Source organism: Marmota flaviventris, chromosome 1, assembly GCF_047511675.1.
Source record: "Marmota flaviventris isolate mMarFla1 chromosome 1, mMarFla1.hap1, whole genome shotgun sequence".
Classification (NCBI taxonomy): domain Eukaryota; kingdom Metazoa; phylum Chordata; class Mammalia; order Rodentia; family Sciuridae; genus Marmota; species Marmota flaviventris.
Genome location: NC_092498.1, coordinates 195,991,538 through 196,017,200, shown reverse-complemented (window position 1 = coordinate 196,017,200; position 25,663 = coordinate 195,991,538). Strand labels below are relative to the sequence as shown.

The 25,663-nt window shown below is 46.7% G+C and overlaps 1 protein-coding gene across 1 annotated transcript in view; it reads right to left on the bottom strand.

The window, feature by feature from the left end:
- Itga9 (integrin subunit alpha 9) overlaps nucleotides 1–25,663 on the bottom strand; it is a 319,107-nt gene that overhangs the window by 224,508 nt on the left and 68,936 nt on the right. The window contains exons 13-15 of the mRNA XM_027932436.2: nucleotides 24,067–24,112; nucleotides 17,712–17,866; nucleotides 11,209–11,369 (exon numbers count right to left, since the gene is read on the bottom strand). Coding sequence (XP_027788237.2) covers nucleotides 11,209–11,369; nucleotides 17,712–17,866; nucleotides 24,067–24,112 — 362 coding nt within the window. The remainder of the gene's footprint in view (nucleotides 1–11,208; nucleotides 11,370–17,711; nucleotides 17,867–24,066; nucleotides 24,113–25,663) is intronic.

The window sequence follows — 25,663 nt, the reverse complement described above, 5'->3', positions numbered from 1 at the left end:
GCTAGCTCGGTAATTCTTTTCTAAGTCTCATTATTTAAAGAAAATATTTTACATAAAACATGTGAATGTATAGACACACATGGAGCGAGACAGATAGGGAGAGAAGGAGGAAGAACATGCACATGGGATGTTTGTCAAAAGTCTGCCCAATTCCAAACCAACTGGAATCCAGTGTTTTTGTGACTTTTTACCCTATTCACTTTACTTCCATCCAGTCAAATGCTTACTGAGAAAATGACTTTCTTGTTCAAGGGCCTAAAACCACCCTTCCAAAATAAAAAGATGCCATCTTCATACACTGACCAAAACTAACATCTTCTCTTTAATCATACAGGCAGAAATAAAATCTATATTTTTATAAAAACAAAAGACAAACAATCCAGTGGTATAACTGCTGAATATAATGGTCCTCTCATCTTATGTGCTAAGGCTTCTGGGGCCAGGCTTGCTTTCCTTAAAGCAGGTGGACAGACTACCAAGGATGTGAGGGAAGGACAAGTGTGAAGTTTGAGATGTGCTGGGCCTTCAGGAAACCTTAGCTGGCTCCAAGTCCTTCCTTAGAAGAGCTGTGGGCAACCCCCACACCCCACACTGCCATCCAGACACGGCCCCATGACCAATGCTTTTATCCATGTCCATCTTGACATGGTGCACAGCATGACGGCGCATGGCTGGCCCCCACTTCCCCTTTCGTGATTCCAAAACACATGACTTCCATTATCAGTTCTACCTTGAAAGCCACTCCCCTCATCCTCTGCAGCAGGTCCTGGGGACAGCCCAGGATGCATGGGAGGCTGCTCCATGGTACATTCCCTGCGCAAGAACATTGCTGTCTTCATCCAGGGTTGTCTTAGGCCCTTCCACATGGAGTTGAAGGGGTCACACAGAAAAGCTCTACTTGAGAACCCAAAGTCTGGCAGAAGGTGGGGAGTTCCGATCAAGGCAGCCTAAGGGACCAGCTAAGGTGATTCCAAGACCTGCTGCTCCTCCAGCCACACGGGGACTCACTTAGCAGGCCAGAGAATTCCCTGAATGACTTGGGAATGGATGCCTTGGGAAGGTGGAGAAGGTAAGGGAGAGAACCATGGCATCATTTGGGCCACCTTGATATGCTGAGAAAATAATTGGTAAGAAAAGGGTAGGACGAGCCCTTCAGTTTTACTTGATGAAGTCACCAAGCAAGAAGACCAGAAGGCTAAAAGATAAAAGACTCAAAGAATATCCATGCTGCACTAAGGCAGACCTGGCCAAATTCAAGTTCAGGAAAATAACAAATCCTCAGAGTTCAAACAGACCCAAGGGAGGTCGTATCTACCCTTTACCAGCCCCTCCCGCCTCCAAGCAAACACAAGGATCAGCAACTTACTACTCTTCAGCATGCAAAGGCTGCTGAGCAGAATCCCCACATGCTTGTGTGAGGCCAGGGTGAGGAATAAAGCCTCAATACAGTTCAGTAAAATCTTTTTCCATTATTTGCAATGTAAACTTCTTACATGAGCTAATAAATTCAGTCAAAACACAAGAGTGCCTCTGAACCAAATGTACAAACATAAAAGCTGTAGTCTAGTGATTAAACTGTCCTCACAAATTTACTTTCCTTTTATTCATCAATTTAAAAAGCCACAGGAAACCAAGATAAAAGACTGTGATAATGACACGGCCATGGGTTAGACATGGCTGCAGGGATGTGACCAGCTTATTATCACAGCAGACGCAGCGCTATGCTGGAGCTTGCTGGCACCGGCTTACAACAGTCCACTGCTCAAGTTCCAGAAGGTCTTTAAGCCAGTGTTAAACACAGCCATCCGGAAAAGTCAAACTGGGTACTTAGAATAAGTTATATTAAGGTAAAGATCATAAATACTTAAAACTCATCACTTCCTAATTATTTTACTGTATTGTTCTAGCATCTATGCTCTGGAGGTTATTTAGATCTATTGGGAATACAAGAGTGGGCTACTGCACCTCTCTTCCTAACTACACACTCAGTGAACTCATACTGGTAGCTTGAAATCCACCACGAGGAGAATATTGACATCAGGGAAATGGGCAAAATGCTTCAAGTCAGGTGACCCCTCCCCGAGAGCCAGTTGTTAATCACCAGTAGCTGCCACCTCTGGGCCATGTGCCCTGAGACGCTCACAGGATTCATTATGGCAAAGACGTGAAGCCTCTCGCTAGCCTTACAACCTTGGACAAGGTACTTCTATTCACTTATCACATCCTAGAATAGTATGTGACACACAAGTACTAGTTAGTTCTAGATTATCTCTATGAGCAGTGGTTAAAAACCCAGGATTGCTAGGTTCAAACCCTGTCTCTACTACTTACCAGCTGTAAAAGCCGTAGGCCAATTCCTCAGCTCCTCTATATCTTGACTCCCAAACAATAAAATGAGGATAAAAACAGCAACTATTCTACATGTGGTAACTGGCACATAGGAAACACTCGGCTAGTGTTAGCTGATCCCATGACTATCACTCTAAATAGTGTAGTTATTTTTTTTTTTTAACTGGGAAATGAACCCAGAGACTATTAAACACTGGGTCACATCCCTAATCCTTTTTATTTTTTGAGACAGAGTCTCACTGAGTTGCATAGGGCCTCACTACATTGCTGAGGCTGGCCTTAAACTTGCAATCCTCCCGTCTCAGCTTCCTGAGCTGTTGGGATTACAGGCATGAACCACCTTGCCCACCTTGAATATTGTAAAAATTCTTTATAAATCATTTCAAAGGGAGGTTGACTATTAAATAAATTCCTAGTCCTAATTTCTATATTATCACACCTCACTTTTCCCCAGGCACACTCTCTTATCTTCTAACCAGGACCACTGAGAAATATGGCTGTTTCCAAAATTTAAATTTCCTCCTAAAGAATAAATATTTACCCAAAAGTGAGGAACTATTTAAACCAAGAAGAAAATTTTGAAATAGGAATGATGATAGGTATGGTGGTGCACACTTGTGATCCCAGTGACTCAGGAGGCTGAGGCAGGAGGATTACAAATTCTAAACCTGGCACAAAATAAATAAAATAAATAAATAAATAAACCTGGCACAGTGTCGCACACCTATACTCCCAGTGGCTAGGGAGACTGATGCAGGAGGACCACAAGTTCAAAGCCAGCCTCAGAAAAAGCAAGGTGCTAAGCAACTCAGTGAGACCTGTCTCTAAATAAAATACAAAATGGAGCTGGGGACGTGGCTCAGTGTTCGAGTGCCCCCGAGTTCAATCCCAGGTCCCCTCATGCCCACCCATCCCCCCAAAAAACAAATTCTAGGTAAGTCTTTGCAACTTAGCAAGACCCTGTCTCAAGATAAAAAGGGCTGGGGATGTAGCTCAGTGGTAGAGCACCCTGGGTTCAATATCTAGTACCATACATACACCCAAAGAAGGAATAACTAGAAAATGATTACTTTGAAGAGAATCACCTTTATAGATATGTAAGTTCCAAGTGTGAGGTGGCAGGATCTTTGTAATCCTTTACAATCACATCTTAAATAAAGATAAAACCAGTAAGAGAACACATTTTTATGTGAGACTTCAAAGAAATTTTGGTGTTATAGGGACATCACCAGCAGATGGATAAACTCAGTGTAAGTGACGGTAAATAATAGAACGGTGCCTGGGACAATTTCACAAGAAAATTTCACCTACAGCAATGGCTATAAACGTTATCTTACATAAATTGTAAATAAGCTTCTGATAAAACCATTAAAATGTCAATGCATGACTATTTATATCAGCCCTATTTCAAAAAAAGAATGCGAGGTGAGCAAATCCCTGGATTCAGTTTCTGAGCCTTCCTTTGCTAATCATAATGTCCCCCAAGGCAATGTCCAAATGCAGAATACCAAGAACCCTTCATTCCAGCCAAAGAAGAAATCAATGGCCAAACAGCACTTACAGGACAATATTAGATCCCATGTCAAACATTCTCCACACCCCTCCATTCTTGATTGGTCCCATTTGCTCTCCAGCTATGCATGACATGGCCTCCCAGAGTAGGTACTCAAGCAACCACTCTTAGTGAGCTACTTTCCAGTGTGATCTCCAAAGCCCCAATGTCTCATTTCCCAATGGCACCCATATAACCAGACCCTATCATGAGCAGCTTTACCTCTGGGATGGATGATGCTGAGGCTTCTCACTTATCAAGTCTATTCCTCCCAGATTTCCCGCTCCCCTGCCCTAGTTTCCTGTACCCCTAAGTGAACATTCAAGCCATGTCCACTACCAACAGACCAGGAGAACCTGCCAAAGGTGCAAAGCTAATATAGGAGTCGGGAACATTCCCCTGCATTTTCCTTGGGTACCCCATGGCTGAGAGGCTTGTCCTTTGAAGGACATGTCCAAGACTACCTCAGAGACCACTAGGGTCCCTCCATGCTGCCCTCTCAGGGATCCTAACCAATCCTCCATCAGAACACTACAGGTCTGAGACAGGGAGAAGGAGCTGGCTGCAGTAGGAGAAGGTATCTCAACTTATGTCTTATGACTTCTGCTCCAGTGGGGGCTATCCCCCTTTCCACGACAAGTTTCAGAGTCTTCTATAAAAGGACTCTGAACCACTTTTGGAGAAGAAAACTGAGAGTACCAGTCTATAAACTCCAGATAAAGTCAGTTTAGAAATGACCTTTAAAGGGTGTCCTGAACAGGTTAAATAAATTAAGAGACGGCCTTTTGAGCAGAGTGTCATACAGACGTGAAAAGAACAGGTAAATACTAGTTGCATCAGTACAGAAAAATCTCCAAGGCATTTAAAAAAAAAAAAAAAAACTCAGTTTGACTGAAATAGTTAACAGACTAATATTCACTAATTTTAGGTATATACTCCAGTGAGCTTTAATAAACGTATTCAGTTACACAACCACCACCACAATCAGCATCTAGCCTTCCATTGCATAGATTTGCCAAAATCTGTATATCCGTTCCACCATTGGACATCTTAAAAGAAAAATTAAGCTTGTTCACACAAGCATGTACACAGCATGCTGCCATTCAGGAAAACAAAAGCAAGCAGACACTCTAGATTTATTGACAATTTCTTTGTAGACACATAAGAACTGGAACCATGGCTGCCTTTTGAGGGGCCAAGAGACACCCTCTCTGTGCATAACTCTTAGCTTAAAAACATTTTTAGGCTAGGCATTGTGGCACACACCAGTAATCCCAGCAGCTTGAGAAGCAGAGGCAGGAGGATCACAAGTTCAAAGCCAGCCTCAGCGAGACCCTGTCTCTCTAAATAAAATACAAAATAGGGCTGGGGATGTGGCTCAATGGTTGATTGCCCCTGAGTTCAATCCCTGATACTCCCCCCCAACCCCCCAAAAAACATTTTTAACTACTTGCATATACTAGTAATTAAAAAACAAACAAACAGAGGTTTTAAGACTTCCTGTAGCTAAGTCTGTGCCCTTTTTTTTTTTTTTGCCAAACCCTGCAACTTTTTTAGTTATGTCTACGAATTATCAAGATGACCAAGACATTTAGCATATTATTCTCCAAATGAGGAAGGAAACCGTTTTCCTTTCTCAGAGTTTTTACTCACTACAAGTTAATCTCCCTTAACTATCTGCTTATTATTTTTTTCTTTTTGGTATTGAACCCAAGAGCACTTTATCACTGAGCTACATCCCCAGCCATATTTTTTTTTAATCTGAGACTCATTTGGTTGCTGACAGTCTTATTAAGTTGCTGAAGCTGGCCTCAAACTTGTGATCCTCCTGCCTCAGCCTGCTTGAGTCATGAGGGTTACAGATGTGCACAACACCTGGCTATCTGCTTCTTAAATAAAAAGCCTCCAGCACCCCTGAAACCCAGGGATCAACGGATCCCAGCACTCTGCACTCGACTCGGCATGCCACGTGGCTGAGCAGGGTCCTGAGGCATTCTGTGGGATGAGAACATGGAAACAGATTCAAACACCAGGCAAAGCCCCAGGAAACCATGGCTCGTGTGACATCCTGACCAGGCCAACCAAGGCATCCGCCCACCTCCTCCCAGAGTCATGAAGGTACAACAGCAACTTAAGAGTCAAACTCCCCTGAAAACACCTCTAGGAACATAAAAGAATTATCTCATGAACATTTGCAATTTCCCAGAAAGCCAAAGTGCATATTCCCTTGTCTGGAGTTTTTTTGTTTAACATCAGTCACTGTTGTTGGCCCTTTTCACAATGTCTGACATGCGGTTCTGCTCAACAAAGGTTTCCTGAAGGCCTACTGGAGGGTGTCCCTGATCCTCACAGGAGGCAATGCATGACCTACCTAATGCCCCATACTTGGTTTTGCCTGGTCTTCCCCACCATTAAATTCAACTGCTTCCATGATTGCTTGGCTCCTTAGTGGGCTGCTTGCCTGCCCAACACGTGCAAGCTATTGATCTCACACAAGGCTTACTCCCTCGAGGTACTGTGCAGGACCAGAGGTGGGAGCACTGCTGTCGTCTGGACAAATATATGTAAGAAAACACAGCAGCCACGATGGGGCAGTGGTTCCCACTCTTCAGCACATGCCACACATTGAAATCTCCACCTGCTCACGCCATTGCATCTAGCACATAGGGAGGTGAGCAAGTCCTGCTCCCTATCAGAGGCTCCCATGCTCCCCAACTCCACCTGGCCCAGTTGGTCCCTCCAACAAAGTTCCGTTTATAAGTATTTATTCTGGGCCTATCATTCCCAAAGCAGGAAACAGGCAGCATGGAACCAGCTCCAAGACAGGAAGATGAAGGTAGCTTCCCAGGGGCTCGGCCAGTGGCTGGCACCAACCCGTGGACTGACTGAGCCTCTCAAAACAGACAAACCTTCAGCAGGAAAGGTGGGGCGAGGCATTTCTGATCAATGCAGAGCCTGGTTAGGACTTTGGGGGGGGCAGGGATTATGAAATGATTTTTGATGATCCATAGACATGGCTCCATGGTAGGATCCTCTAATTTGAAAATCTAGTCCCCAGTTGATTCCCCATCAATTCTTCTGACTGCATCAGGGAGAAAGTTCCACTGTGGAACACTCTGGCGAGTGTCTTTAATGTTCCCTGGGCCCGGGAAATCTCCCTTTCTAACACAAAGGGAGCATGGGTGCTTCTGCAGAAACTGGCAAAGGATAAACTCCCACTAGAAGTCAATGACACTGTTGTCTTCAGTGTGTTTACTTTTACAGTTACTTTTTGTTTGGGACATGCAATAATTAATTTTCTGGTCATGGAAGGGTCAAAGTTCTTTTTTCGTAAGACTAAAAGGCTGAAAGTCAGCTGGTTAAAAGAAAATATGAAATAAGAAGTATGACAGGAGGTAGAGATTTAAGACACCCCCCCTCAAAAAAAATGCAAAAATCATGCAGGTAGTACGTGTTTTTTCTACATGGATACACCAAGAACCAGGCCTCTGATAACTACAGAGCAGAGCCACTGAGGTGAGCCCAAGAACCAAGACAGGGAAGCACGAGAGGCAGCTTTTAGGAGGAATGGGAAGAGCTCACGGCAAGAGCCCAGGCACACGTGATGTGGGGGCAGATGAGGAGGCTAGAAAGGTAAACCGAGGCCAAGTCATGGATAGCCCTGAGGCTGGAGGTAGCTGTCTGGTTTCAGCTGTGACTGTGGGGCCCAGCAGAGCTCTCCAACCCTCTCGACAAGTAGAAGGGGTCCCATCCCCAAAGCTGGACCAATTTGGAGGAGGAGGGGAGATAAGCTGGGGTGCATGGTGTCTGAGGAAAGGTCAAGGAAGCAGCTAGAACTACGTCAGCACTGACCACAGTCAGGCCTTGAAAAGGAGGATGTGGCTTATCACCAACTCAGGAGGCCCCACCAGGGTGGTGAATGGAAGGGAGCATGGGAGGACATAGGCGGCTTGGGAGGCAGGTGTTAGCCCAGGCAGGCTCCTGCAAGAGATAAAAAACTCATCACCATATTTGGGATGAAAATTTCTGAGGAATTAAAAAAAAAAAAAAAGAAAAAATTGGAATAGGCTTAAAGGGGAGAAAAAAAAAAAAAAAGACCTAAAGATAGCCTAAACAAAACACTCGGTCGGCCCCAGTGCCGGCCTCACTGTCTGCTGGCCATATGGCGTGTGATAAGCCAGAATGCGTGTATTTATCTTCCGTGGCTGGTCTATAAAGCTGAGTGCCAGCCCTCTGCAGTAGAGACCCTGTTTTGCTCTTCAGCCCCGACTCACAGCTCCCAGTCCTCGGTCCCTGCTCTGGAGGCGATGGTTGTCACCTCCCTTCCCCCATCCTTGCTGCTAGCCTCAGCCCCCACACGAGCCACGGCCTCCACAGCTGTTTTCCCACAACCCGATAAACCACAGGCCTTGCCCGCTTCCTCCTCAGCCAGCCAGGCCGCACTGTGGGCAGCCAGCTAGCTCCCTAGCATTCGCCCGAGATTGTGCACTCCGCCATCCCACAGGTCCTCCACTGTGGCTCCGACTGTGACTGATAGCAAAACACTTTCTTTGTGGCTGTCGAGGATTAGCACCTTGAACACTCCTTAAGAGCAATGTTGACTCGAGGACCACAGAGGGGTTGTATCTTCCTGGTGTATCTCTTCAGCCCTCCTTCTTGCTTTGGAAAATGGCCAAGCAACATCATCATCATCCCAGTCCACTAACGCAGGCCTGCACCCTGGCTCTCCATATCATGAGCAAATAACCACATACAGGTCCATTATGGTCCTGCGCCCAAGAGTTCTGTTCTCCGCCTCTTCTCATGGCTACCTAAGTCTTTCCTTTGGTCAGCCAGGGTTTGAGCAGAGAAGTCCTGCTTACAGGATGGAGGAAGATCACTAGAATGCAATCTGCTACCAGGAGGCTAAGTTACAAGTGAATTTCAGATCAATGACACATTGTTTTTAGTATGTCCCACGCAATATTTGGCACATCCAATAGTCCTTACTTTTCCATGTTCCAAAACATTACATGTATACATGAAACCGCAGATAGGACCGAACCTTATACATACCGTTTTATGTATGTTGTATATGAACCAATGGTAAATCTCAATTCACAAATTAGGCAAGGTAAAAAATAAATAATAATTAATGGCCAGGCGCAGTGGCACATGCCTATAATCCCAGCAGCTAGGGAGGGTGAGGCAGGAGGATAATGAGTTCAAAGACAGCCTCAGCAAAAGTGAGGCACTAAGCAACTCAGTGAGACCCCGTCACTAAATAAATAGGGCTGGGGATGTGGCTCAGTGGCTGAGTGCCCCCCCCCCAAAAAAAAAACAATAATTAATGGTAAAATACAACCATTATAATGGTCTACAAAATGAATTATTTAAAACTTATGAATTGGTTATGTCTAGAATTTTCTATTTAATACTTTCAGATCTAGATTGACTTCAGATAACTGAATCCTCAGAAAACTAAACCATGGCTGAGGGGGAACTTCTGTGTGTATGCTAAAAGAAATTACTCTTTGCTCAGGTGAAATTCCAATTTAACTGGGAATCCTATATTTTTTACTTGCCAAATGTGGCAACCCTAGATTATCAGGAAGTGACAGGACCAACCCTGGGGCAGCCCTGCTCTCACCCAGTAGCCCTCACAGGCCACAGAGCAGCCCTGCTGAGGTCTGGTCCTCCCTATTGACATCCCCGAGTTCATGTCACAAAGGCATGCAGGTTCTCTGTGGTCCTGAATTGCAGAGGTGACCCCTGGTAGGCTATGCACAAAGGATAACTTCTCAGTCAAAGCAAGAAGTTACAAAGAACCCAAAGGAAAGCACGGATGGCATAGTCCTGGCACAAGGAAGTGCAAGAGAAGATGCCCTGTCCCCAGCAAGTGTGAAAATACAAAGCATGGACACTCAGTGCCTTTGCACACAAGCCTGTCCTGAGCAGTCTCTCACATACCCCCAAGGGCAATCACAAGCCAATGGAATCCAAGAGCAAGAGGGGCAGGGGCTGGGGACTTAACAGGAACGTGGGCAGCTTTATAAATGGCCGGCACCTCAAGTGCTGGGGCAGCTGGTCTAGGCAGGTCCCAGCACGAGTCCTGGCAGAGGACAGAGCCCAGCCCCAGTGAGAAGCATTTCAGGGGCACAGACTCATAGGCTCTGGGCCAGAGCAAGTGCCCTAGATGTGGGGACACTTCTCTATACACACCCCAGAAGCAGCTGTTATTCTCCTGATCTGGCACCATCAACGTAATAATAGAAAGAGACTTCATCTCTGACCCATACGCTATTTTTACTATCAGTCAGAAATCCACTGGCTCATAATATCAAGTTAAGCTATAAGAAATTACCCTTTTTGTTAAGTCAAAAATGTTAGAATATTGGCAGTTCTGTGTAGTCCAATCAAATAACACTGAATACCTACTATTTGTCAGACTCTGTGCAAGTGTAGGCTGCACAGAATATAAATTGATCATCACCTGTATATTGATCACAGTATTCAATTCACATGGCCACTTTCGAGGCAAATACTATTGTGTGCATTTCATAGAGTCAGAGACTGAGTCACAGAGAGGGCACAATGCTCATCCAGTTGAATACACACGAGGGCTGTATGACTCTAAAACCCACATGCATTCCACCTACCTACCATGAGCCCTGCCCTGGCTCAGTGGCTGACCATTCCTGCAGTATCAAGCACTTCCAGGAGTCCCACCTGGCAAAGGGACCACTCTATACTCAATCAAATCCAGTATCCTGTGTTAACAGCAAAGTGTATTTAACAATAATTTCAAGAGGAACAAAACATTTGGAAGTTGATTTAGAGATAGGAGGGAAAGGTCAAACATGCACTCCTAAAAGAAACAAAAGTAATCAAGCAAGAAAAATTTGGCCAACCAGTTTTAAAATGCCTTCATTCTGCCTATGAACAAATAGATAGTGGGCTACTGAGAAAGCCATCAGGTATGGTGAGATCCAGCACTACTGCAAGCCTGGAGGCATGTGCTTCTGAGGCTGCCCTCCAGGAAGACCACTGGACTTCACAGAGGAAAGAGGATGAGAACACTCTCAAAAGTCAGGATCATCACTGGCCTCCTGGTCCCTGTAATCCCTCTCAGAGTCTGAGACCAGTACTATCAAACACATAAAAGGGCTGTCAGAAACTTAAAACAGTAGGAAGAAATAAACATCCTTCTCCTTGTGAAATAGAATTTGGACGTTGGAGAACACATAAACACAAAGTAGCTTCGACTAGTTCCAAAAGAACATCTAATGCCATCAGAATTTGAGGATGAGGAGGAAGAAGGGACTGACCTTCACGTGGGCCACGTAGTGACGACACGTCTCCTCCATGTGGGTCAGCTGTAGTTTCTCTGAGACCTGGCCGGCAGTCTCTCCCAGCAACACAAAGTAGACCCTGGGCAGCTGGCCCTTCTCCTTCTTGGACACATCTGCTGTCAGAACGTAATTGAGGCCTGCCAATAAACAAGAGGTCAAAATGTCAGAAAAGATAGAGGGGCCAGGCCACCTCCCCTCCCCCTCACAGGATCCACGCATGTTTCACAGGACACCTTGCCCTCCAGAGCATGGAGGACCGTGGGCCACGTCAGGACCTGCTGGGACAGACGTGTGCAGCCAGGTGCTCACAGAATCTAGACAGAACCAGGATGCACTCTGTCTTTGTGGTGACACTCATGTATGTACCTCATGACTACCCCAATCTAAACTTCATGCCGCCACAAGGTCCCAGGGGAGCTGCTGACACACTCGTCAACCATTAGCTGTACCCGACCCAGGGCAGTGTTCAGAGAAGCAAGCATCGTGGCACATCTGCAGCCGGTCACTAGAAGCCTCTGAAATGATGGTGGCACCATGCAGTGACTATCCTGGGTGAGACCACCCACCACAAGGGAACAATCACGTCCAATAACTTCATCTCATCTCATGAATGAGGAGTCCTGTTCACTGTGTCCACTGGACTGCAGCACTCACAACTTACTGAGCACTGACTACGTGCCAGATGCTGTTGTGAGTAAAGGTGGGACAACATAGGCAAGGACACGCATTCACGGTGCCCACATGCTTCAAAACCCAGAGGAAGGCTGCAGCAGATCTCGTTCTCAGGGGGCCAAACATGGTGACCGTGCACTTTGAGGTGCCCATCCCTCTAGCAAAACCCGGGCCATAGTGGGCCTGGATAGAGGTCCACCCCTGAAAAAAAACAAAAAACAAAACTCCTCCTCTGTACCTGAAGGTCTAATGGTAGTTGGCAGAATGACTGGGATGTGAAAACAGGAGGGTTACAAGGTCAAAGGCATGCTGGAGAAACCCAAAATGTTTTACCTCCATCATTTCAGAGTCCAAGTAAATTATAACAGTACGCTTCTTAGGTAAATATGGCTTTAGTATCAACAGACCCCTCTCACCGTTTTTTTTGGCACAGAAAAGTAGTAACTCTTTTTAACTGTTTTGTGGATTGAGAAGATATTGATGGTTTTAAATAAGATAACAGGAAGCTCCATTCCTAAAGCAACTGGAGGAGATGGCGGAGCAGTGGGAAAGCAGATGACCCAGGCCCATCTCTACACATCTGCCTCTTAGAACCCAGGGCCTCGGTACCAATAAAATGCAGTTCTGTGTCTGCCAGCCATTAGGTCCATGAAGCCAGGCAGCGGGCAGCTCTGGCTTTTAACATCAAAGGGGGAGGTCTAAACCAGGGTGAGAGGAAGGTGACCTGGGCAGGCTTTCTGCTGCATCTAATTGCTTCTCTGGGCTACTGCCATGTCAGGGCTCTTGCCACACCAAGCAGGCGGATTCCTGGTTAGCAAGGGCAAGCCTGCCCCAACTTGTTTGTTCCAGAAACAGCTGATTTCCAAAGCAAGGCTGGGTCAGCAGGAGGGACCGAGGTCATGGATCATCCCAGGATAGTATTACCGTTAAGAAGAATGGTATGAATTGGGTGCAATGGTACAAAGCAGTTACCCCAGCTACTTGGGAAGCTGAGGTAGGAGGATCACAAGTTGGAGGCCAGCCTGGGCAGCTTCATGAGACTGTCTCAAAATAAAAAGGGCTGGGAGTGTAGCTCAGTGGTATAGTACTTACATAGCATGTATGAAGCCCCGAGGAGGAAGAGGGAAGGAGAAGAAAAGATGTATATGGGAAACCATTTGAACACAGGAAACATGGGCACCAGTTCAAGGGTTACACGCCAAAGGGCTGTGGATTCACAGGCCATTGAAGCTTTGCAACAATGTGGAGACCAATTAGTTTAAACCCTCCACCTTTAAGATGAGGGGACTGAGGTCCAAAAGGGGAAAAGACTTGTTCCAAGCCAGAGCCATCTGCCAGAGAGAGCAATCTAGAACTCTAGTCTCTGGTTTCGGACTAGCCCTACCATGTTGGTTCTTGATGCCTTTTTTTTTTTTTTTAATTACCTGACCTCACCTAAAAACTTATTTTTTTGATGCAGAAACAGAACCAAACACAGAGATCCAGAACTACTGAACTCCAACCAATCTGCTTTCTAGTGATTACAACTCCCCTGACCAACAGTTAAAAAAAAAAAAAGTGGGGTGGGGGGTGTAAGTTGAAATGAAGTGAGACTCCAAGCCCCAGTTAGCTGGAGAGTACACTGCTTGCTGGAAGACAAGCTGAAGGATCCTGGCCAGGGAACCTACTTAGGGTGGCAGCTGCCAAGTAGCCTGTCCTCGGTGGCCCCAGGCTAGCCTTCCTCCCAAGTGAGAGAACTACGGTGCCAGCCTCAGGAAAGGGAGTAATGGAGAGAACAGAACAGAGCTATTGTGCCACAGACAAATTGGCTGAGCTCAGAGAAAACCCCGGGTGGAAATGAACACAGGAAGACAGAGCAGACAGTATCGATCCCCCACCCATATCCTCTTGGCCCGAACCCTTTCTCTGCGGTCCAGCCCAACCTGCAGCTACCAGCACCTGCGTCCCTTTACCCAGGGCTTTCTCTAGTGGCTCTGCCAACATGCACGGCAGGCCAGAGGGCCTGGGCAGCCCTCCGTGGGGCAGGATCCCTGTTCCCTCAGCCTTTAGATGGGATAGTGGAGAAGGTGCCTCAGAGCTGACTTTCAGGGTTCCCCCACAAGTTCCAACTGCCCACATGGGTAACCTGCTGAGTAATACACCTATATGGCTGCTAGGATAGTTATGTGTCAACTTGGCTGAGCTGTACAGAATACCCAGATATTTTGCCGAGCATCAATTCAGTGTTACTATGAAGGTATTTTTAAAGTGAGATCAACATTTAAATCAGACTTTAAATAAAACAGATTGATCTCTATACTGTGGATGAGCTTCATCCAATCATTAGTCTAAAAAAAAAAAAAACAAAAAACTAAGGTCCCCTCACAGAAAGAAGGAATTCTGCTTCTAGCCTGCTTTGGATTTGAGATTCAACCTCAACTATGCCCTGGGTCTCTAGCCTATTGCCTGCCCTGCAAAATTCAGATGTATCAGCCCCTACAATCTTATTAACTAATTCTTTAAAATCAGTCAATCAAGGTCAGGGGTCAGATCAGTGGTAGAGCTCTTCCCTAGCATGTGAGAGGCCCCGTGTTCAATCCCCAGCACCAATCATCATCATCATCATCCAACCAACCTCATATTTATATCTGTTTTCTGTCTCCCTCCTTCCCTGTTCCGTTTCTCTGACTACAGCTGCCCACCCTTGCTGTCTCAGTACCCCATTTCCCTACTGGTGCTGCCAGGGATCACCCCTGGTTTTGCTAGTTTTGTTTTTGTGATGCTGGGGAATGAGCCCAGGGGGTATTCTACCACCGAGTTTCATTCCTCGGTCCTATTTATTTATTTATTTATTTTACATTTTGAGACAAGGTCTTGCTAAGTTGCCCAGGCTGGACTTGAACTTGTGATCCTCCTGCCTCAGCCTCCTGAATTGCTGAGATGACAGGCATGGGCCACCGAGCCCGGCTCAGAGTTTACTCCTGAATCAATGATGTGCACTTGGATCCTTGACTCTAGATCTATTTGGGGGATGACCCAGATTAACACAGGGAAGTCAAGAAAAGGGAATGGATTTGACCTTCAACATGTGCCCAGCACTGGATTGGGTACTTTAAAAAACACCAACCTCCATCCTCAAACTGCAGAACTGTAGACATGTGGCATCTCCTGCAACTCAAGGAAGGGGAGGAAGAGCAGCAGCTCAGAGACTGAGCTGAAAATGAGGCACACTGCTCTGCCCCAGGCGGGAGTGTGCATGCCAACACTCTCAACATTTCAGAAAAATCTGAAAGGTAACAATCATGGACAGACTGAATTAGCCTATTCGCCAAGTGCAATCATTTTGGAAGCATTTCATCTCGAGAACCGTCTACTTATTGCTTCTCCTTGGTTCAAAATTTATTTTGACATTTGAAATGACCCAAAAAATAGTCAGTTCTGTGTCGGACTCTTCTAGAAGCAAGACGCACCATGAGAAACCCTGCCTGAGTGAGGAGGGTCTTGTAGCCGCAGGCAGTAAGAAGAAACAAAGATCATTCTGCAGCTCTGGGCTCCACTGATAGTTTTAAACAGCACTCACCCAAGTCCCCAGGGGGGCTGGGAATGGGCTCCATGGGAAGTGGAGAATGTGTCAGAGCAGCAGCCAATCAGCTCACTTGGTTTGGGGCGTACTGTAGCTGCCCCTCACGTGAGGCAGACAACCAGCCCCGAGAGGGTGCTGGTTCTGATCCGGGCCCTGCTCCAACAGCACATCTCACGGCTACAGGTTTTCCATTCTGGCAGCTCGAGTTCCTGCCATGTCAAATGATGTCATGTTGATGGAAAAGCTGATGAGCCCCGAGGGATGCTTTCCCTCCCTCCTTCCCCTGCCCCCAGCTGGTTCTTTAGGACCCCCCACACCAGCCTGGGCCAGGAGGGAGCCAGCTGTCTCCCATCAACTCTGGCTCTGGTCTCTCCCAGCCAGTTTCGAATCATTCCCATTCTCCATCAGAAGAAGATTTCTGCTGGGAAAAATCTACTCATAAATTCTCCTTCCAGGGTTTCCCTTAGAGTTTCCCAGGAGGAAAGGCGAAAGGGTTATTTCTACTTTAACAGCTTTCCTACGTTTTCTTCCTCTTTTCCTCAAGGAATGACGCAGTCATTACCAGACTGAAGGTTCCCCCATTCCTCACTCATCTTCACTTTCCCTTGTTATCCCACTGCCTGCTTCTCAAAAGACCAGGACTCAGAGGATGTTCTCTGCATGCAAACACTCTCCAGAATAGAAATGCATCCCTAAAGCAGAAAAAGGGCCCATGGTCAAGTTGCGCGTTTCCACCCAATTTCCCCTATTGGTGTGAATGGCCAGCTCTCAGGCCCTGGGCTCGATAGCTTGTCCAGAGGCAGGGCAGACACCTCTGCTCACTCACAACTTCATCAGGCTATCTGACAGCCAATGGAAACGCAGCAGCACTGGGTCAGTGTGCAAAACAGAACCATGGAGGGCTCACCCCCAAACCCACCCTGGTTTTCATTCAACACTGGTGAGAGTCCAGAGGTGCCAGCCTGGATTCCCAGCCTTCAGGGAGAGAAATGAACAGGTCAGGCTTCAGCCTGTCCAGAGAGGAGCAAGAGCACTATCTACCCTTCCTTTGGCCAACCAGGAGGCTCCATGAGGCCGTAAGCAGCTCCCCAGGGAAAGGATGAAGTGATGAATAACACTCCTGGGGACAGGCAGAACTCTTGTTTTTTAACTACTTAAACACATTATGAACTTGCCCTTGGGGGAGTCCACTGTTGGAGTGAGAAATCTGTGTTCATGTACCAGCATAAATCTGCCAACCAAGGAGCCTGCATGTGTCTAGAAGAGCGAGCAAGAAAGACTCCTCTCCCCCCAAAACAAAAGCCCCATGAGGGCAAGGATTATGCCCATCCTGTCTATTACTCTGTGCCCAGGGCTGAACAGTGGCACTTTGTAAGGGCCTCATAACTATTGATCGAACATGGATTTGCCTCACGATCCCATCTCCGCGCTTCTCAAGAGACCAACGAAGGAAATCAAGAGAATGGCCCTGGCCTGCAAATGCTCTCTGGAAGAGAGATACAGGCTTTTATCGGGATTTTGTTTGTTCGCGTGGAATTTCTCTTTCTACTCAATCAGCCTTGCCAAGTACAAACAAAGCACCTATTAATCTACATAATATCCTGGAATCATTTCCTCCAAATGATCCTGTGCTCTGCGTTCTAATCAACGCTGACCCTGTCTTGTTCTGGGGCTTCATCCAGTCTCTGGAGGCAGGACAGCAAGTCAGCCTTCCCCCAAGTCTAAGAAATAGCAGGGACAGCTACCACCTGCTTTCTCTGCGCTGCCAAAGCAGGGCCCCCTCTTTTGAAAACCTAAGCCTTTGAAAACTCCACGTCCTGATCCCACAGTAAATGGAATAATCCCCCCGACATCTGGCTGATGCTGCAAACTCCACGGGGAGCCTCCAAAGACCATCACTTCTTTTTTTCTAACTGCATGGAATGTTCCATAAGACCCAGGCTCCCTGGCACCACATTCCCACAGCCTGGCCCGCCCATGGTCCAGTGAAGTTGAGTCTGGTCCACGTACATTGGGCAAAGGATGCTTGGGGTCCAACATCATGTGTCCTAGAGCTGTGGATGAGCAGGAGAGAGAGGGGAGGGAGCTCTGAGGGAAGGGGTGTCCAGCCCACCCATCTGCTGCCTGCAAAGCCGGCCGATGCAGGGCAGGAGAAAACTCCGAAACGTCCCACAGCTGCCCACCATCCTGCAATCCTACTCCAGCTAAGATGTGTAACCCGAGCCCTGACTCGGTGACTCATTACCAATTTCTCCCGGAACGTGTCTGCCGTGGAATCTGAAGCAGGCCGTGACGTTCAGGCAGTTCACAGGCTGCTGTCCATCATGACACTGAGGCGCCGTGATGTTGATGGAGCCTGGGAGGAAGATGGAGACGTCCACCGTAATGACCGGCCTGGCCCTGCAGGGCAAGAGGGGAAGATGACTCAGTCATGGTAAAGAACAGCTCTCGGGAATCAAACAAGAACTACATAGACAGGATAAATCCCAGGCCTTCAGCCAGCATTTGATTAAAGTATGAAGAAAAAAAAAAAAAAAGAACCCCAAGAGAGAAGGTCCAGTGTGCTCTGTAAATACTTTTTCTGGTCTTAAAAGTAGCACATTTCCTAATATATTAATGGTTAGCCTTCTAATAATAAAGGCAAGTTAGTTGTTAATCAAACACATCTGGTTGAAGCCATAAGTGAACCACCAGATGCTGCCGGGTGATTACTTAAAAATTTTTATCAAATAAGTTCTGATTTCCACTTACTAGGGAGCTATGGGTGTATTTAAGAGGAGTTCCTACACCAGAAGGCAGGGCTCAAGAACTAGGGGCAAGCTCAGGTGTCCTCCAAAGCATTCACTGCCATTGTAAGCACAAACTGCAGTCCCTCCAACTGGCTGAACCGCCTCCTTCATTTATCTCTACCAATTCAGGGACCATTTTTCTTAATGACCTTGATTAATGAAGTCCCTGCTGGTGACAGCAAAGCACTTCAAGGGCAGAAAAAAAAAAAAAAAAAAAAAAAAAAAAATCAACCCGCCTGGCCTCAGAATCAAATCAAACCCAATAAACATTCACAGTCCTCTCCCTTGACATGGCCCATCCCCCAGCTCTTGATGGATGGTCAGTGTCCATCCAAGCCAACAGATGGACAAAATTCTGCTCTCATGGCAAACATCTGCTCAGGGAAGTTTCACCTAAGCCTCCGCTTAACCTTCTCCCCTGCAGGCCTCTGAGAGCCTTTTACCTCTAAGGAGCCCCAGTGTCAGTCATAGGGGTGACATAATGAGATTAAGGGACCTTAGTGGCTTGGGAACAATGACCTCACTTGTATACCATGCTCCCTCAAAGAGAGCCCAGGGTGATGAGCAGATGGGAATGACAATCCACCAACTCCAAGAGAAGGAAGCAGCAAAGAAAACCTTGGTGGGAAAAGGAAGTGAGGCCTGCCTGCGGCAGATGGCGTGAGGGTGATCCAGCGGCTGCCACCACTCCTGGGACAGGAGGGTCAACAGAGGGGCAGCGGGACTCCCTGAGCAAATCCGGCTGTAGGGCAAAAGGAAGTGGGACAACAATGGTGCCTGAAGGATATCAACATCCTGGCCTCTCAATTTTCTTCTCGGTTCATTCTGAGAATGCTAGAATTACCTTAGAAAATGGATAGGCTACCCCTGGTCAGCACGATTGTATGCCAATGAACACTGCAGAAAGCCCCACTGACTCTTCAACAGCCAGCGGCAAGGTCCCTTCTCCCAGGAAGTTCCCAAGAACCCCTGGCTCCCTCGGTGGCCCCACTCCACCACCCTTGCTAAGGAGAACAGTGCTAGGTTTTTCCAAATCAGTCCCCCACCAAGAACTGAGATCCCAATGAATTCATCCTTATGCTGGACACTACTGCAGGACAGGAGATGTGTAAAGTAGGTGTAAACTTTACTGCAGCCCAGGAAACTGAAAATCACAGCAGTGCCCAAAGCTTCGGGAGACACAAGAGAGACCAGGAGGCATCAGGTACTGGAGAGAGCTGGTTTCTGCCTGGGACAGACAGCCCCACCCTGCAATCCCTGAGCTGCTTGGTCCTGGAACCCAAGAAAAGTCCATGTCCTCCTGCTCCCCTGGGCCAGAGGCTACCTGGTCAGGGAACGGGCTGAGTTCTCCTGTCATTAGAGAGCTCTGCTGCACAGCGCAAGGCAAGCAGGAGGCAGACGTGAGCAGTCCCCACACGATGACCTTGAAGGTTAGGAAACAGAATCCTTTCAAACAGTCGGCAGGGACTCTCACGGGTACATCTCCTTCCAACATCTGTCAGATAGGTTCCCTCAAACCTTTTTGTTTCAGCTCCAAGTATTGTTTTTGGATGAGGAAAAGCCCAGAAATCTTTCATAGCGTCTCTGATCACTTCCTTTACCCCTCGATGGCAAAGCACCAGGTACCTATCACCCTAACACAGAGCCTGCCCTCCTAAGCAAACTTCCTGAGGGCAGAGCAGGGCCCACTAGCCCGCCCTCCTGGGGCAGGAGATGGCTTTTCACAGTCCTGCCTGCAAATGCCCCAGCCTCTAAGATAAAAGCAAAGGGCACCCGAGGACAGCACTGCAGTACTTTCCAGACTTCCCAGAGGCTGGTAGCTGGAATGCTTGTTTCTTACAACTGACAGTTCAAATCTTAACATTCCGTTTCTAGGTGGGTAATAAAAGCAGCTGGGGCACCCTGTGGCACGGTGTTGCTCAAACTTTTTCTTGTCTTTTGCAGAGTAGAAACAGGTGGACATATAAAGAGCCTACCCTCTAGGTGACACTTCGCCACCAGCAAGCCCTGGGGCTCTCTACCTCCAGTAGACTTACGTCTGTTTACACTGGAAGCCACCCTCAGTCAGGTCTTCTCTGAGCTGCAGCCCAAGCATTCCTAACCTATGCCCCTCTGCAGTCTCTCCTTGAAGAGATCAAGAGATCAAGTACAGTGTGGAGATGGTCCTGGGCCTCCCCCCTTTTCTGGTCCCACCCAAAATCTGAGGTCACTCAAAAATCCATGAACTTGCCCAGCACCCAAGTCATGTCTGAGCACCCTACTTAGATCAGCTGAAACCTCCAGGCCTTCTTGTTCCTTGTCAGTCAGTCATATCCCAGGAACCTGATCCTAATGATGCCACCATAGATGTCCAGCCTACATGGCCCCTCAGATAAGCTTGATGATTCCTTTGCCTGTCCCTCCTTGCTCCCTCCACAGTTCATCTCTGAAACCTCCACTGTTCCCCAAGTCCCCTGACCTCCTGGAATAGACTGGGGGGTTAGCATCCTCAGCTTCACCCTCATCTCAAGCTGAACCTCCCCTTGACTCTATTCCTATCCTAGGGTACCCAAAAGATGAGGCCCCCACACCCTCGGCCTGCGTGCCAGATTCCCTCTCCAGCAGCCCTGTCCTTCCTTACCCCCCACCAACCACCCACAGCAACCTCTCCAGGCCCCAAGGGAGGAATGGGGTCAGGGTAGCAGGGCTCAGATGAATGGGGATACAGCTGAGCTTGACCACCTCTGTTCCCTTCCAGGAGGGTTAGGGCCTTAGGACATGAGGAAAGTTCTCACAGATATCCTTGGCCTAACTCCTGCCATCCTTAAAATACCCTCTCCGAACCACCTGCCAATTCCATTTGCTCCTTAGCCGCCCAGCTCCTGGAGAGGCAGTCAAGAGTCGCTCTGTGCTCTCAGCTTCTCCTTCCCTCACCCACCCACAGCCATCTGGCTCAGGCCCCATCACTCCTGCAAAGCTGCCAAAGCCACAGAACCACTGGCTTCTGTCACCTCCAACGGGACTCAGCCCTTCCTGAAACCAAAACCAGTGCCCTTGACCTCGTGACCCTGCTTTGCTGTCTTCATGGCACACCATCTGTAATTACTTTTTTTTTTTTTTAAGTTAATAAAATCTGCATGCCCTTGATCTCTTTACCCATAAAATGGGAATGATAACCATACCTATATCATGGAACTGGTAAGCAGCAGGGAGTCAATGCATATTCTGTCAAGAGAAAAGTGAATAAATCCCAGCACAATCAACACAGCCCAACGCGGAACAATCTTGAGAACATCGCATTGCATTAAAGAAACCGGAATCGAGAGCCCATTCTAATTCCATTTATGTGAAATCCCAGAACAGGCCAAAGTGATCGAGGGGGACAGAAGTCACAAGAGTGCCTGGCTGTCTATCAAGAGAATGGGATAATCAGAAAGAGCACAAGGAAACTAAGTAGTGATGAAATGCTCTTTATCTTGATGGGAGATAGCAGTTATACAGGTGTGTCTACTAGTCAAAACTCATCGAGCCATACACGCAAATTGGCACATTTTACTGTTTGCAAATTATACATCCACACCGGAAGAAAATGACCACAAAGAATGAAAATACCAGTCACGTGACACATGCAACATTTCAGGGGATGGCAGACCGCATGTACGGTAGAGGTCTGGAGATGGCATCACCTAGTGAGTCATAGGTTCCGTAAGCATATGCTCTGACACTTGCAGTGACAAAGTCACCTAGCCAAGCATTCATGTCTTTGAATATGAATAGCGGTTACTTGATGCAGGACCTTATGTAAAATGCTTAGACAGCGTCTGGCGTATGGTAGGTATTCATCCAACATTAGTTGCAGTTATTACCTATTTGTATAGGAGCTAGACCAGGTCTGTCAAGTTCTCTACCGAATCCCCAGGATCTGACATGTGCGTAGTTGCATCTCAACAGGTCAACATGACGGGCTGAGTAAAGAAGTGAAAGAATTCCTGGGATCTCAACATCCCCATGAGCTCCTCCACAGCTGGCCTGGCCTCTGGGCTCCTCATCCAGGCTGGGGCTCTCAAGTTCCTTTCTTAGACTCCTTCCTTGGATCTGTGCTCTCTCTGGCATTCTCCTCCCTGGATTTCACATTTGTCCCTAATAAGTTTCACCTCATCAGACTCAACCCCTCACCCTGGGCTGGATTCTGAGATCTCAGGTCCACTAAGCAATCACTTCAACATTCACATCAGTGTAGAAGACAAAAAACATTCATGAAGGAAGAAAAGCCCTTTGGAGCTCGCATGCACCTCCAGCCCAAAAGAAATTCAACAGACGGAAGGAGGATGATAAAATAACCTACAGAAGGGAACTTAAAGCCAGATGCTCCCAGGATCAAGAAGGCCTATTTTCAACTGAGAAGCCAAGGAACGTGTCATGGTGTATCTGAGAGCAATCTCAACAAATGGGATCAGGCTGCTCAGGAGGTGAAGAGAGTACGAACATATCAAGGAAGGCGAGTGAGAACTATGAGTCATAAGTTTAATCTCCTCCATCATCTGGAGCCTCAAAAGTTGTCTTACACAAGAGGAAAATCATCACCCCAGAGAAAAGAGTGATAAAGAAAGTAAAAACCCAGTCAAGATGGAGAATTAAGAACCATGGAGGTTTGATCTCCGTGAATCCCTGCCTGGGGGACATAAATGTTACCTTCACACACTGAAGGGCTGCTGTGCAGAAAATGCTAGACCAGGAAGCAGAACCTCAGTGAGGTGAATTTAACCCAATTTACATCATAAGATTTGCTAACCTGGGGAGAAGGAGGCCAGGCACTGCTAAGAGCACTTTACACTATTTAACGGAGTTCTGGCCAAGAACATCCTGTTCTGCAGACGAGCATCCTGAGGCAGAAGGTCAGGACCTTGCCTTTCTAAGGACACAGGCAAGGTTTGAATCCAGGCCACCTGGTCCCCAAGGTCACACTCAACCTCAAGGTCATTCTGCCTCTTTAACAATGCAATATTTAAGAGTTACCTGGGGATCAACTGTTTCCTTAGAAGTTCCTAAGCCATGGCACCTCATTCAGGAGGCTGTGTGTGTCTCTGGGGGAGACTCAGAGAAGGCAGGACTGAATGAGAAGTATCTGGAGCATGGAACTACGTGGCCTCTGGGATCCTTTCCAGTTCTAAGATCCTATCAGTCTATTTTAGAACGTTCTGCCATGAGGTTACTAACAAAACCTAAGAGTTGGCTCCCACTCCAAAGTGTAATTCTGCCTCCTCTGACTCACACAGACAGAAATACTTAGAGATGGTTCATGGGTGGTGATGGCGACCACCCCCCACACACCAGTCTTTGAAGGAGAGATCCTGACTCAATGGGCTTCAGTGAGCACTAAACTTGAGCTCACAGTCCTCACACTTCTGCTGCCACCAAACAGTGAAGTGCCCCTGATCTCTGGAAGTTGAGAGCTAACTGATATAAAGAAGCTGGGTACAGAGATAAAACGTAGGAAGGACAGTACTTCCCAGCCCTTTGAATATCATAGCACCCATCAAAAATGATAATATTTATCATTAATATTTATATTGCTGTTCATGACCACAAGGAAACAGCCCCTAGGTTTAGGTCTCTAAAAATCCTGCTATCATCCCCCACCTATAAGCCACTCAAGGCCCAACAGCTGGAGGAAAAGAATGAGACATTTGCATCCACTAAGCACTCCCAGCCCCCAAAAAAATTCAGCAGAGGGAAAAGCTGCCCATCAGTGAATACACACTGTGCCTCCCCCACCAGTCCCACCCCTCCCCATGAAGAACACACCCAAGGAGCAGGGGTGAGGCACCTCACCTTAAAAGAACCACACTGTCGGACATGAAGGCTCCAATAGTGACATCTGAAAACAAGAAGTCACAGTAGTCAGAAACTTATGGAAGGCCACCCACTGGCCCTGGCATGACACATGACAGCAACAGACACCTCTGACTGCCATTGTCTGCACCATGTAATGATTGTAAGAATCAGAGTCACATTGTCCCAAATGGCAGCCAACCCACATATGGCTATTAAGACCTTAAAATGTGTCTGCATTGAGATGGGCTCTAAGAGTAAAATGCACACCAGATTTTGAAATCCTAATTTTTAAAAAAAATTAACTCATTAATGGCTTTTATGTTGATTATGTATTAAAATGATAACATGTTGGCCATTTGGGATTAAACATTATAAAAATTAACTTCACTTATTTTGTCTATAACTCTAATGTGGTTACTAACATATTTCAATTTACATATATAGCTCAGATTTTTTTACTTTTTAATTGACGAGTTAAAGAGAGGGATACCCTAAATTAAATAACTCTTAGAAAATGCTCTAGGGTCTCCGAACCATGGAATAATCCCCTTTCACCCTCACTCTATGTGACCTCAGTGTGTCCCTGTGTCTTGTGGAGTGTAGAATCATTATTTGCAGGACCATCTTCAAAAGCTGTCAATACTTTATAATACTTGAGAAAAATTATCGCACATGTCAAATATTACTATTACACATGCTAAATTTAAAAATTTATAAAAATACTTGGTAAACTATAAACCAAAACACTGGCTTAACTATTCATGTTTTGTGGTGCAAGAAGAGTTCTCTTTTTCCTTTGCCATGCTGGGGATCAAATGCAGGTCATTGCATATGCCAGGCAAGCACGCTACCACTGAGTAGCACCCCTGCTGTTAGTAATTTTTATTTATTTCTAAATAACTTTAATTTAGGAAGTATTCACTCATCCAATAGCTGTCTGCCTTTCCTTCTCACCCCCATCCCCACCCCCCCCTTAGCCCTAGGGCTCCATCATAGTTCATAGAAACAAGCCTCTGAGTCCAAGAGTCTAAACTGGAATCTAAATCTGCCCATCATAAACAGAGAACATCTGTACACGCCCTCATTAAGGAAAAACACAGCAAATCCATGAATTAAATTGTTCCTAATGTTTCTGCCCTTGGGTGTATTTATTAATTTTGTTGTTCTTCAACTTTTTTTTTTTTTTTTTTAGCAGACTGGTATTTGAAAATTAAAGAACATGACAAATTTGTCATTCCTCTTAAGAAAAACTCGAAAAAGTCGTTCAGATCCATTGTGAAATGTGACCACATCTGCTTACCATCATGCATTTATAGAGAAGCAGCAAAGCAACGCGGGAGATCTGAGTCCCGCCCATTGCTGCAGGCTCCGGTCAGTCCCCAACCCCCTCTGAGACAGATGCTAACTATAAAGTGGGGAAATACCCCCTCCCGTCCTCCCTATCCCTATGACATCACTGAGATGGCCATTGGATATGGCAGCATTCTGCCTATCTTGAAATGTTCAACCCATATGAGATATCTGAGGTTGACCTTAGATCACCCGTAACAAGAACCACCACTTTCCTAAACTTAAAGACAAACAAAAAAAAGAT